At 41.0% G+C, this 13,051-nt stretch overlaps 1 protein-coding gene across 1 annotated transcript in view; it reads left to right on the forward strand.

Moving 5' to 3' along the window:
- Positions 1-8,955, forward strand: part of CEMIP (cell migration inducing hyaluronidase 1) — a 101,768-nt gene extending 92,813 nt beyond the window's left edge. The window contains exons 23-29 of the mRNA XM_059482223.1: positions 136-347; positions 802-987; positions 1,680-1,884; positions 2,678-2,764; positions 3,073-3,230; positions 4,673-4,773; positions 5,386-8,955. Of these exons, the coding sequence (XP_059338206.1) occupies positions 136-347; positions 802-987; positions 1,680-1,884; positions 2,678-2,764; positions 3,073-3,230; positions 4,673-4,773; positions 5,386-5,513 (1,077 nt within the window). The 3' untranslated portion in view covers positions 5,514-8,955. The remainder of the gene's footprint in view (positions 1-135; positions 348-801; positions 988-1,679; positions 1,885-2,677; positions 2,765-3,072; positions 3,231-4,672; positions 4,774-5,385) is intronic.
- The last annotated feature ends 4,096 nt before the right edge of the window (positions 8,956-13,051 follow it).

Raw genomic sequence — 13,051 nt, forward strand, 5'->3', positions numbered from 1 at the left:
CAGGTTCCTGCCCAGCACACAGGACATGCTCCAGCTCACATCTATTGAGTATCTGAACCTTTCACTGTAGTTCATTAAACTCTTGGTGATCTCTTTTTTTGTTTGGTTGTTTTGTTTTTTTTTTTCCCCATCCAGATATACATCCAAGCCTACAAGCCAGCCAACCTGAAAATGAAAATAATAAAAAATGACTACCACAATCACCCACTCTACTTGGAAGGGGCTTTGAGCAAAAGCACTCATTACCAGCAGTATCAGCCAGTTGTAACTCTGAGGAAAGGCTACACCATCCACTGGGACAAGACAGCCCCTGAAGAGCTGGCCATATGGCTCATCAACTTCAACAAGTGAGTGAACTGAGTCCCAGCATTCCAGCACAATCGTGTAACTGCACATTTCTAATGGGTGAGGTCATCACCTCATGAGCTCTTCCAGAAGGAACATGCCTGTTCCTGGAAGTCCATTCAGTTCATCTTTTCATGAGCCATCTCAGGTTCCTGTTTCCTCCCCCAGGAAGCTCTGTAAGATAACTCAGTTCATTTTTGGAGGTTCAGAGCTAATTCATTCCTGGTGCATGGAAGTCACAGGTGTAGAAGGCAGGAGCAGAACTGCCCTACATTACTTAACTAACACATTGTTGTTATGTCTAATTTGTTTTGCATTAATCCATTCTAAACCATGAAAATTTTAACTGGACAGGAAAAAAACTTATTGTAAATTATTTAGTTTGGCTTCTAGCATGCCCATGAAAATAATAGTTATGTTATAACTTGTTACAATGTGGGTCTTTGCTATTTTTAGGAATGACTGGATCCAAGTAGGGTTTTGCTATCCTAAAGGGACAACATTTTCCATTCTCTCAGACATCCACAACCGTCTCTTGAAGAAAACATACAAAACTGGGACCTTCTACAGAACCTCCCAAATGGAGAAACTGGAGCACAGATACCCTACCAAGGGGTACTACTACTGGGATGAGGACACTGGGTAAGACAGCAGGCCTGGCTGGTTTGGACATTGCTGCTTTGGGAATGCTGCTGGAGCTGGGAGCTGTTTGCCTGATGCCATTAGTGGGGATTGAACCAAACCAGGAAGGATTTCTGGGGATGTGACCAGTGTTTAATTTTCCTGGGGCTCCCAGGCCTGCCAGTCACTCACAGCCTCTGCTGCACTGCCAATTACTCTGGGAAATGCTTTTCCAAGTGAATACAAATTAGAATAGGAAAAAAAAAAAAGGAAAAAAGCAAAGTGCTGACCACAAAACTTAACTGAAGACATGCACAGCCCTTATTGTTTTGAACAACAACTGTTTATAAACACCATGACAGGGATGCTCAGGAACTAAGTGCAAAGCCTGTTATTTTAAAGGATTAAAATAATGGGAAAGAAAGAAAGACCTAAAATACAAAACATGTATTTCTATATATGTGTGTCACTATAGAATAGAGCTCAGAAGGTGTTCAGGTGCCATCTGATTTCTTTGTTTTACTTTCCATGAGTTCCTCATTTCTGGGATGAGTTCGCTTTTTTTTGCATGTGAGATGTTGGGCACTATAAAACACAGGGACGCGGCTGCAATGAAAGTTATTGCAAACCACAGAAAAGAGTCCACCAAAACAATATGTTTTTGCACAAAATGTTTGAAAGATGCTGTTTGTTTTTTTTTTTCCTGCCTACAGGTTACTGTTTCTGAAACTCAAAGCTCAAAATGAGAAGGAGAAGTTTGCTTTCTGCTCTGTAAAGGGCTGTGAGAGAATAAGAATCAAAGCTGTGATCCCAAAGACAGCTGGTGTCAGTGACTGTGAGGCCACAGCCTACCCCAAGTACATTGAGACACCAATAGTGGAAGTGCCAATGCCAAAGAAGCTCTCCAGTGCACAACTGGTAAAACAGCTGATTTCTTATCACATAATCACTGCTCATGTAAATCTGGCATATATTGAGCCCACAGATTTAGTAAAACTTTGTGCCAGGGTCGGCATATGCCGTGCCTGATTTTCTGGAATATTTCAGGCAGGTGAAATAATATGAAACAGATTCTTGCAGTATGTGGAGAGCCATTGCAAGCTCTATGCATGTTCTTTTGGGGCTCTGATGTGATGTGCTGTTCTTGAAAGCACAGGGTGAAAACTGATGAGCTGGAAGACAGGTTGGTCCAGTGAATGTGATTTTGGAGCCTCCAGCTCCTCCAGGCTGTAAGGACAGCAGTGACACACAGGGGACTGAACAGTAAAGCTGAATTATTCTCATTTATATCATGCATAACACAGTCTCCAGTATCCAGTCTGGTTCTGGAGGAGGAAGTGAGGTATTTATCTGTTATTTGGGTTTTTTCACTCATTGCTCTTGAAACAGGAATACACAGAAAAGCCTTGGAGAATTATGTGTCAGTTCTGCAAAGTAAGAATCACTCTGCCATTCAGTGAAACAGCTTAACTGGTGACAGAATGAGCAGAGAGGTTACCATTGTGCCCAGTTTCATTAGCAATTTAATTTGGCAGGTCAGTGCTTATTATGTAGCTTCCTTGTTGATTGAATTGCAGGGTTTGAAATCTTTTCAATTAAAATGCAACATTCAGGTAATGGACATTCTCACTAGAAAATCTGTTGTTTTGTGTTTTTTTTTTTTTTTTTTTTTTTTTTTTGTTTTTTTTTTGTTTTTTTTTATTGTGAACAGAAGACCAAGGACCACCTAATTGAAGTGAAAATAGAAACTTACAAGAAACAGTACTTCCACCTGAGGGATGACTTTGCATACATTGAGGTGAGCAAATCCTCTCAATGAACTTAATGGGATGCAATTCTACACCATTTGCTTTATCTTCATGGAAAACTTGCTTACAAAGTTACCATGGAGAGTTAAATTCGAGTAATTTCTGCTTTGTATTTTGGGGGAAATAAAAAAGGGGTGTATCTTCTCCTGATAGGCAGGATAGCAGGATCTCAGAGAGCTGGAATTCTGCCCTTTGAGGCAAACAGCAGCCCTGTGACTCAAGACTATCAGTGCTTCTCACAGGTGGTTGTTTGCAATTGTGTTACTGTGAAATGAAGGATGTTTTTCCCCCTGCCCAGGTTGATGGTGTCAGGTTTTTCCTCACTGAAGAGGGAATCCAGCTGGTAGTGATTGATGGACACCATGGAAAAGTTGTTGATCGAGTGACATTCAAAAACTCCATTCTACAAGGAATCCCAGCACAGATAGAGAATTATGTCAACAACATCAAAGATCAGTGAGTAAATAATCTGTTCTCACTAAGGTGCAATGTACAAGAATGCTGCATAACACTCATCTTTTTCTTGGACTTTATCACCCAACATGGGCACATGTTGGATTTTATCACCCAACAGCAGAGCAATACACCCAGCGTAGTTTTGTGCCTGATGGCTCCAAAAGAGCCCAAATGTGTGCAGGGCATGCAGGCAGCAGCAGGATGCACTCTTTGATTCAGGCACTGATTGAGCCCCAGATAATGTGCAGGGCTGCATGTGATTAATAAACTGCAGAGCTACATTTATGTTGTGGGTTATAGACAAATTGCAGAATTAAATTCACAAAGCACTGATCCATACACATGCACACAGCTTGTATTTTTTTACTGCATGTATGCTTTCTCAAATTGCAGATAATTCCACTAATAAAATACATTTCCCTTTGCACATTCCCTGCCCAGGCCTAAAGGCTGGATTATTTTGTATTTTAAGTATGGGCAGCCAGAAATGAAGAGTTTTGGAAATAAGTGATAAGTAGCCAAGAGATGTTCCTGCATCTTGGAGGACAATAGCTTCTTTTGCTGGAGGGAGAATTGGAACCACATCAGAAACCCCATTAACCAAAGGGATTGTTCCCACATTAGCTTGTGGAGTGCTCGTGGGAAGTGAAGATATTTGTTATTAAATCTGTTTGGAAATCTGATTTAATAAAAATATGAGTGCTTTGTTGACAAATGATCTGAAATAGCTGTGGGCAGATTGACAGGATATTGTTCTGGCATTTACTCCAGAGACTTGAGGGAAGCTTGAGCAGAGTGCCATGCAGGTGCAGGCAAATGTGTTTCTACTGTCTTAAATAATTCTAGAGGTTTCAAAAATCACATCACATAGTTACTTCAAAGAAGCATGGTAATTTCTTCCTTTTTACATATAAAAAACGTGTAGTCTTTTCAGAGAGGCCATCATCCTGCTTTACAAAAATCTCAATCCTGGCTAAGTCCTGTTCCTGATCAGGAATAGTAGTAATAATATTAACACAATTTTTTAAAGAGAAGCATGCTAAAAGGAACAAAAAAGTAAGGTCAACAAAAGTCTCATGGAAGTGAATTTATTCAGGTTTAATCTGCTAATGAAAGAACAAGAAATTGCTTGAGACTTGCTAAGGGCATCCCAGGGAGAAGATGGGTTTCTCTAAGCAAAGCAGGATGGAACTGCAGGTTGGAAACATTTAAATCATCCTAGAAAACCATGTTTAAAAATAAAATTTAAAAAATTACTTTTGTCTGCTTTCTAATGGGTTTTGCATGACTGGAAAAATAATCTATGACCAAACTGTTGGAAAGCATTGAGAAGCATTAAAACTGAAGCCACACAGCGGCAGGAGTTACCAGTGCTCAGGACAAACAAGTGAGGAAGGTATTCTGACTTTTCATCCATTTACAAACATCTTTGTTCCCTTCAGCTCCATAGTGCTGGTGACATCTAAAGGAAGATTCATTTCAAGAGGACCGTGGACTAAAGTACTGGAGAAACTTGGAGCAGGAGAAGGTTTTAGGTTAAAAGGTAACCAGTTTTTAAAAACTCATTTCTAACCTCCCATTATTCCAGTAAAGGGACCGTTTTTCTGCTTCTAAACTTTGCCTAGCTTGTTTCTATCAGCATGTGCTCAAACATCCTGGAACCAGTAATTTATTTATTCAGAAAGGTTGCATCCACTGCAGCTTTGGTTAACATGCTCCATTTAAAACTGTAAATAGAAAAAACACACTAGCAGTTTTTCTTGGAAGTAAATAATTTATGTGATTTCATTTTCCAGATTGAGTTTTGATAAAAAGACCTTTTAATAATAGAAATATTGAGCTTTTTCACCCACTAAATGCCCCAAACCAGGATTTTTTGCTTGTCTGAACTTGTTTTTAGCTGGCTTTCTCTTGAAACATTCTGACTTGATGGCACAAAGCATATTGATTTCAGAGCATCACATATTGCATTAGAATACAGCTCCACATGCACATTGCTGCAATCAGCTCTAGGAGCTTTAGGGATGATTCCATCTGTGCATGTGTGTGTCACACACATGGCTCTTGTGCACCTGCAGCCCTCCAGCCATGAGGTGTGGTCATGCACACAGGTGGATTTCTGGCACACTCCAAATGTATTTGCTCTGATTTGCAGAAAAAATGGCTTTTGTGGGCTTCAAAGGTGGCTTCCGCCCCGTCTGGGTGAGGCTGGCCACCAGCGAGGACTCAGCTAAAATCTACCAAGCGCTGCCCATTCCTGTGGTGAAGAAAATGAAGTTGTGAGGACACCTTGCTGTACCTGCTGGCCGCCAGCACCGCCCCGTGGGACGGACGGATGGACGGACAGACGGACGGACTACTGACCGCTCTGCGCAGGCCTCGCCCGCCTGCATCGCCAGCGTAGCATTTTGTTGTTGTTGTTGCTGTTGAAAAAGAAATCTCACTGTAAGTAGTAGAGTGGCCACACGTGACAGAAGAGCCACATGTGTGACCGGCGTGTGCTCGGGGCTGGCCAGGCCAGGCTGGCTCAGGGGACACTGAGCGAGGCCTGGGCTGTTCCTGCAGGCCCTGCTCCTGGCACAGACTGATCCTGCTGCTGCCTCTTGAAGGGGAGCTCTTGGTCTGAAGACCATCAAGGATTGTTTCTTCCACCATCCTCTCTGAAGACCATCAAGGGTTGTTGCTACCACCATCCTCTAAGTTGACTTTTCCTTTTCCGTAGTGCAACTAGCTGCTCGCGTAGACATGGGATGCCAGTTCAAAGACTGGTTGGCAATCGGGTTTGAGTGATTTCCTGGATGCTGGGAAGTGGAACTGGACAGCAAGCACTTCCCCATAAGCTTCTGTGAGGTTGGATCAAGCTCTTTTGGGGTGTGTGTTGTACATGCAGCCCACGGCACATAGCTGGGGAAGAAATGACAGAAGGAGTGGACAAAACATGCCAGGAGAGACTGATGGAACCACCTATTCCTGCTTCCTCGGAAAACTGCGTTTTTCCTATGGGTCAAGGTGTTTTAATAGTGGCTGTGCAAATATGAAATTTTCCTTCAACAAACAGCTGCAGGCTAGAAGGAGAGCAATGTCAATTAGCACATGTATTTTCTCAGCCTTTCCCATTCAGCCTTTCCCTCTGTACAACAACATCCAGGATCAGTTTATGGCTGCCAGCTAATGCAGTTCAAACCTTCCAATTTTTGACCAGGAATACTGGGATTCATCTTATTCAGCATCAAATAGGGTGAGCTGCCCTCACCTTTCCCAGGACATCAGAGGGAACAGGATCAGCCTGCTGTGTGCTGCTTTCTGATCTTGTCTTCAGGCTTAAGATATTATGTCCTGGTCCTCCTGTAAGGGTTACATGAGACCTGGATGAGATCTTTCCAGGTGACTGAAGAATTAAAGTGGGAATCCCAATGCACTAGTTGGATGTCTTGTACCTCCTTTCCCCCTGCTTCAAACAAAGACCTGGGTAATGATTGCAGATCAGAGTGGATCAGGACTTTACAGGGGCATCTCTTGAAGCTGGGATGTTAACATTATATGGTAAAACACTGAAAGCATTTCTGGTGTTCAGTGATATTTCTGTCAGTTGCCCCAAAATACCACACAGGCGTTTCTGGAGGCTGTGGCTGTTCTTAGAAATCTGAGGGCAGGGGGAAGTGTGAAAGACATCATGACAAGCTTTTAAAGAATGTCAATCTTGCCAGTAAGACTTGGGTTTATTTCCCCACTTTATCTCTCCCTGTCCCTACTGCCACATAAATTATTCCAATTGCTGAGGGCTACTTTGTTTATTAATTAGGTTTTTCTTTTTCCCCACAGTATCAAAAATGCTACGTTGAAATTAGACTAAAAAGCAAGGATTTTGTTTGTCATTCCAAAGGCTGTGCAGATACTGGTTTAGATAAGTTGCTCTGATTGTTAAAGCAAGCATGAACAAAATTTAAATATACTGTAGGTTACATTCCACTCAAGCCTCTTCTGGGTTTTGAAACTGGAAATGTTCTTTTCAGTCTTACTACAAAAATGTTTTGCATTCACTGAATGTCATGTGTATTGTATTTAACAAGGAAAAAAAAAGAAAAAAGAGCCAAGTGTTCCTTCCCAGCTTCCCAACAAGAGCCTGGTAATGAATGTTCCTTAGGCATTTGTGCTGTTTGCAGAGTGAATGGGCAACATTTGTAAAAGGCAAATGAGCTGGGTTGTTTATTCCTGAAAATTCTTATGATAGTTTGGGGATTTTGCAAATTATTCTATGAAAGAGTCAGTCTCACTGGTGTTTCAACTGTGATCATCCAGAATGTTTATCTGATGTCCCATGATGGCCACAGCAGTGCCAGATCCATGAAGTCAAGGGAAGAGACTAACAGGAATTCCCCTGGGCCTGTCATTTTGGGTTATCTAAACCTTTTCCCTGCCCTGAGCCAGTGCTGTTGATTGCAGCAGTTTTGGTGGAACACACTTGCTTCCAGGAGATGGACCAAAGCAGGAATATTTCCTTTCTGAGCACTTAGTAGATGGTGGGCAGGAAAGCCAGGCTTGGGATATGCCTGGAGTGGGATTTGCTTTGTACAAGCCCCATTGCTGGGGTTGCCCTCTGCAGTGCTCCACTGGCCACAGCCATTTCCCCTTTCCTCTAAGAGTGCAAGCACCTAGGAGCATCCCACCAGGTGGGTCTGTCCCCTGGACTGCTTTGTTCAGCTTCCAGGAGCATGTTTCCTTTGTGCTGAAGTGTAGCTTCTGATTTTGCTGTTTTGGGACTTCTCAGGGTGAAAGCATAAGACTTGGCTCTAGGGAAAAGCATTTTCTTTTCCTTTCCTAATAGATCTCACCTTATTAAGAGAGAAAACTTCAGCAGCTTGTGCTGTGATGCTGAGCCTGGCAGGTGGGGCCTGTTTTGGAGCTGGGGAGGGTCCTGTGCTGTGAATTCCTGCAGGGAATCAATCACACAGCCAGCAGAGCATCCTGGCTGTGTGCAGGGAAATGCCCAGGGCTCCTGGTGAGAGGTGACATCCTTGTGTCCTCTGGAGACAGAATGGAGCCTGGTGCCATCCCAGTCACAAGAGCTCTGTGCCAAGTGACTCCTGCTCAGTCTCTGCCTGTTCTAGAAGCTGAAATGAACTCGACCAGTGAATTCCCCAGTTCTCATCCCCTGCACCAGCTGCAGTGACCCTCTCTGTAAGGTTTTATTACTGCAGATGTTTCCATGTTTGCCTGCACAGTTGCCATTGGTGGAGTGGGGTTTTCTTTGGTTGCATTTTGTTTGTTTGTCTCTTTGTTTGTTCGGATGTTTGGGTTTTATTGCCTCTGTTCAGTTGCTTGTTTTACCTGTCGCCGAAACAGCTGGTCCTTTTTCGGAGTTAGATGTTTGTACATTTTCTTATAGACTTTCCAATGAAAAAAAAAAAGATATATTTTCTATTAATTTATTACAATGGCACTAAGACAACTAAATTGCAGACATATGAAGCATTTTTACTGGAGTTGAGCATTGTCCAGTTTGTTAAGGAGGTTGGCAATGTGTCTTTTCTGATAATCTGCTTTGCACTTGAAAGCTCTCTATGTCCACAGACCGTGGTGGTGCATTGACTGTCAGGTTTATGATGACAAGAGCTCTTGGGACGTCGTTTCCAAAAGATTGTGGCTTACAACTGAAATAACACGTAGTTGTTTGGAGTACACAATGTTTATCAAAATAAATATTCTGTGCAAATTTCTTATTTTATTATTGTCTCCCTACTTATTTCAAAAGACAAACCCAAGGGGCCAAGCAGTCCCTGTGTGTATTTGTTGGCCAGTCCACACAGACCACAGCACCTTTCACTGCCCGGTCACAGCTGCAGGGTCTGAGAGAGGGGGACAGGAAGGGAAGGAGATGGGAATGGGAAGGGGGATATTGCAGCCATAAAAAGGCCTGTATTTGGGGCACAGTGGGGTGACAGGCCAGGAAAATGGAAATGCACCCCACTCTAGGGACTCAAAAGGAGATTTGAAGAGGGTTCCCTCCACCTCAACTTCTGCCAGGACACAGGCAGACATCACTGCTGCCCTGTGTGTGTGTGTGCATATGTATCTATGCGTTTGGGACCAGGGATGGCTGAGTGGATCTGTTACCTAAGATCAAAAAACATAAAAATATTTTTTTTTCATAAAATATAACATGATTTAACATTTAGATTACATTATAAAGAGAACATAAATTATTAAAAGAGTATTATAGACTAGAAGATAATGGAATAGTTTATTTTGGAAAAGACCCCTAAGGTCACTGAGTCCAACAGTCATAACCAAACATTCCAAAGTCCACTCCTAAACCATGTCCAGAAATGCCACTTTATAATATATTATAATTTATTATATTATATAAAATATAATAAATTAACATAATATAATATAATATAATATAATATAATATAATATAATATAATATAATATAATATACATTATAATTATAATTATAATATATTATATATTAAGTAATATATCATAATATATAATATATAAATATAATATTATGCATAATTACATTATGTTATATATAAAATAAATATTTTATATATTATTATTTATATATTATTATTTGTATTTTATATACTATTTATATATAATATATTATAGAGTATAATATCATGTATATAATTATAAAATTTATTATTATAATATAACAAATATATTGTTATATTATATTATATTATATTATATTATATTATATTATATTATATTATATTATATTATATTATATTATATTATATTATATTATATTATATTATATTATATTATATTATATTATATTATATTATATTATATTATATTATATTATATTATATTATATTATATTATATTATATATTAATTTCTATTTTTCTATACTTTTAGCCGGAGCAGGCCGTTCCCTGTCCGCGGGCGCCCTCTGGTGGCCGCGGCCGGTCTCGGCTCCCGGCGCTCCCGGTCCCGGCCGAGCCCTGATGTTCCTGCGAGCCTCTCCCGGGCACCAAGGGCCAAACGGAGCTGTCACCGCTCCTGCTGCCATCTCAGGGTGTAGGGGTGCTCCCTCCGCTGCCTCACAGAGCTTTGCTTATTCTCCCCAGCGCTGTGGAGCACAGGAATGTCTGTCTGTCCGCGTCCCCAGATTGAGCGCTGTTTATGCAGCGCTTGCGGCCTTTGGGAGCAGCCGGCCCATCACTGTGTCCCGGCTTTCTCCGCCTGGATCCCGGAGCTCTCTCAGGGGCTGTTCTGCCACCCCCATCTGAGCAAAGGGCGGGGAGGGATGTGTACAAAGCAGGGCTGCAGCCACACCTGTCCTCCTTCACAGAAACCCTCCAGGAGCTGCTCCCTCAGCGCGGAGCTAAACCCAGCCCGTTCCTCACTGAATAACCTCACCAACAAGGCAACAATAACCTTAACAAAACGGCAGCGAGAGCTGCAACACTTTGCAAACGGATCTATTCACAATTTCACAGTGTAAGGCTCAGCTGGAGTGTCTCAGCACTGTCAGGACATGGGCAGGGGCCTGTGATAAGGAAACAGTGACAGGATTCAATAGGAAATTACTCAGGAGGAAGCTCCCTACAAATATTTCTCTCTCTTCCTTTGCCAGAGGTGTAATGTGAGATCACAATGAAATTACCAGCCCCACCATAACCCCATCTCCTCCCCTCCTGTGTTGGTGTAGGATTAGTATAGGATAATGTTTCTTAAAGCACAGATACCTCACCTGAAAGCAAGGGGCCTGCCAGCTGATAGCAACACCTAAGGAAATGAATGCAGCTCATTTATTTCTGCTTTCCTGTAAAAAACTCCAGTATTCAAGTGCTACAGCTCTGTCTCTTGAACACAGACTGCTTTACAAATCTAAAGTTGATTTTCTCATCACAGACTGTCCTGGCTTATTCACTAATGCCAGAAATAACAACATGGCTGAAATAATTTCAGGCCTTAGTTGGGTTATCTGAGCACTGAGCAATATGGCTTAAATTCTGATGTTATGTGGGAACAGAGGCTGAGAGGAGTGGTGATAAAAAGGAAAGTGGTCTTGCCCTCATTAGGTTGCACAGCTCATTAGTTCACAACAAACTACCTGTACCCACATTAAAGGCAAGACAGTTGTTTTTTTCAAGATCTTGTGCTCAACTGCTGTCTGAAATGCCAAAGCATTTGCATGTCTGTGCTTCCATTAAGGTCCTAGCAACTGCATCCTATTATAAGTGCAATTATCTAAAGTCCACCCAGTGATTAACATGCTGTACAGCACCTGAAAGACAGCAGCTGGCTATCAAGGGTTGGCAAGGCACAGGGTATGGCTGTTGATACAACTGGCAGGATGAATAATAAAATACTCATATAAAAGTCTCATATAATTTCAAATATGTACTATTTTGGACACTTCTGAAATATCATTTTAGATGAGGGGATGAAAACGGACTCATTTCTAAATTTTTTGCAAAAAGAAGTTGAATGAAATGGAGTTGCAGGAAGGACAAGTTAAAAAGAATCCCAAATATACAAGATGGTCTACAGGCATGAATCTCAGAAATAATAGCAATTGTCACATAAATACAACTATTAAACCTTTTTGTTTATTTTTATATTCACTCAGCAAGAGCTCAACCATGACCTTGTTTTCAATCTTACATTACAATTATTCATGTACAATTCAGTCTTCTTTACTAGAGAGAAAACTTTATTATATATAAAGTTATAGTAAGATCCAGCTCACATCATGGTGTGTTCAATCCTTGCACCTTGCAAAGCAAATTCCAGGGCCTTGCTGTTCACCTCTTTCCAATGCACACAGAGCCCTGATGACATGTAACTCTGCCACCAATTAAGGCAGCCAACTAATTTAAATGTTAATGATTTAATGAGTGCTCAGTGCTCTGGTCAGTGCCTCCCACAGAACTGGTGGGCAGGGTGCCAACACCAAAGTCCAGCCTCTGTTCAGACACAACTGATTAAAAAACCTGATAAAAAAAACTTTAAAAGCAGCAGATGTTACAGGCAGTAAAGATGGGCCCACAGTTTTGTTTTAGAGGTACCAATAAATTATCTAAGGGGAAAAAAGTTTGGGTTATAAACTCCATGAATTAGAGCATTGCAGTTGCTCTTCTGCAAAAAACAAAGATGTCTCTTGTCCCACTTCAACAGAAACACAATTCGGGAGTAAGAAAGAAAAAAGGTTCTGTTTCTGAGAAGTTGTAGCCTTTGTCCATAAAATGGGGAAAAGACTGAAGCTCTAACTGTCCCCTCCCAAAATACCAATGTCTATGTAATAATAAAAAATAAATGAATGAATAAATAAATGAATAAATAAATGAATAAAAAACACCTATTAAAAATAATTATTACTGTTAATTTAAATGATGTTTAACAGATCTGGTTTTCCTATCACACTGATATAATGCCACTAGTAACCCAGCCAGTATCAGCACTGATCTGTTGAGTAGCATCACACCAAAAAGGAACAAAGCATTTCCCATCTGTCCCTGGCTAAAGGCTGGCACTGTGCAATGCCTGATTGTTGTGTGTTACAGCAGCTTTTTAAATGCTAATCAAAAACTGCTCCAGAGCCACAGTGTCCAACCCCTTCCACCACCTGACTACTGCAGGAGAAAAAATACCATCATCCAGAAATCCAAGTGGAGTGATTTTCCTTCTTTTCCTTTCTAGCAATTTGGTACTACCTGAATTCAATGGGATTTGTCCTGTTAAAGGGGTACAGTATAAAAGAGAAAAAATAGTGATATTCAAAAATAATTCATTTTATCCACTCTAAGATAAAATATTCATTTCGTTCAATATCTTAGAATAAGAACTATCAAATAG

This window comes from Ammospiza nelsoni, chromosome 14 (genome assembly GCF_027579445.1).
Source record: "Ammospiza nelsoni isolate bAmmNel1 chromosome 14, bAmmNel1.pri, whole genome shotgun sequence".
NCBI classification, from domain to species: domain Eukaryota; kingdom Metazoa; phylum Chordata; class Aves; order Passeriformes; family Passerellidae; genus Ammospiza; species Ammospiza nelsoni.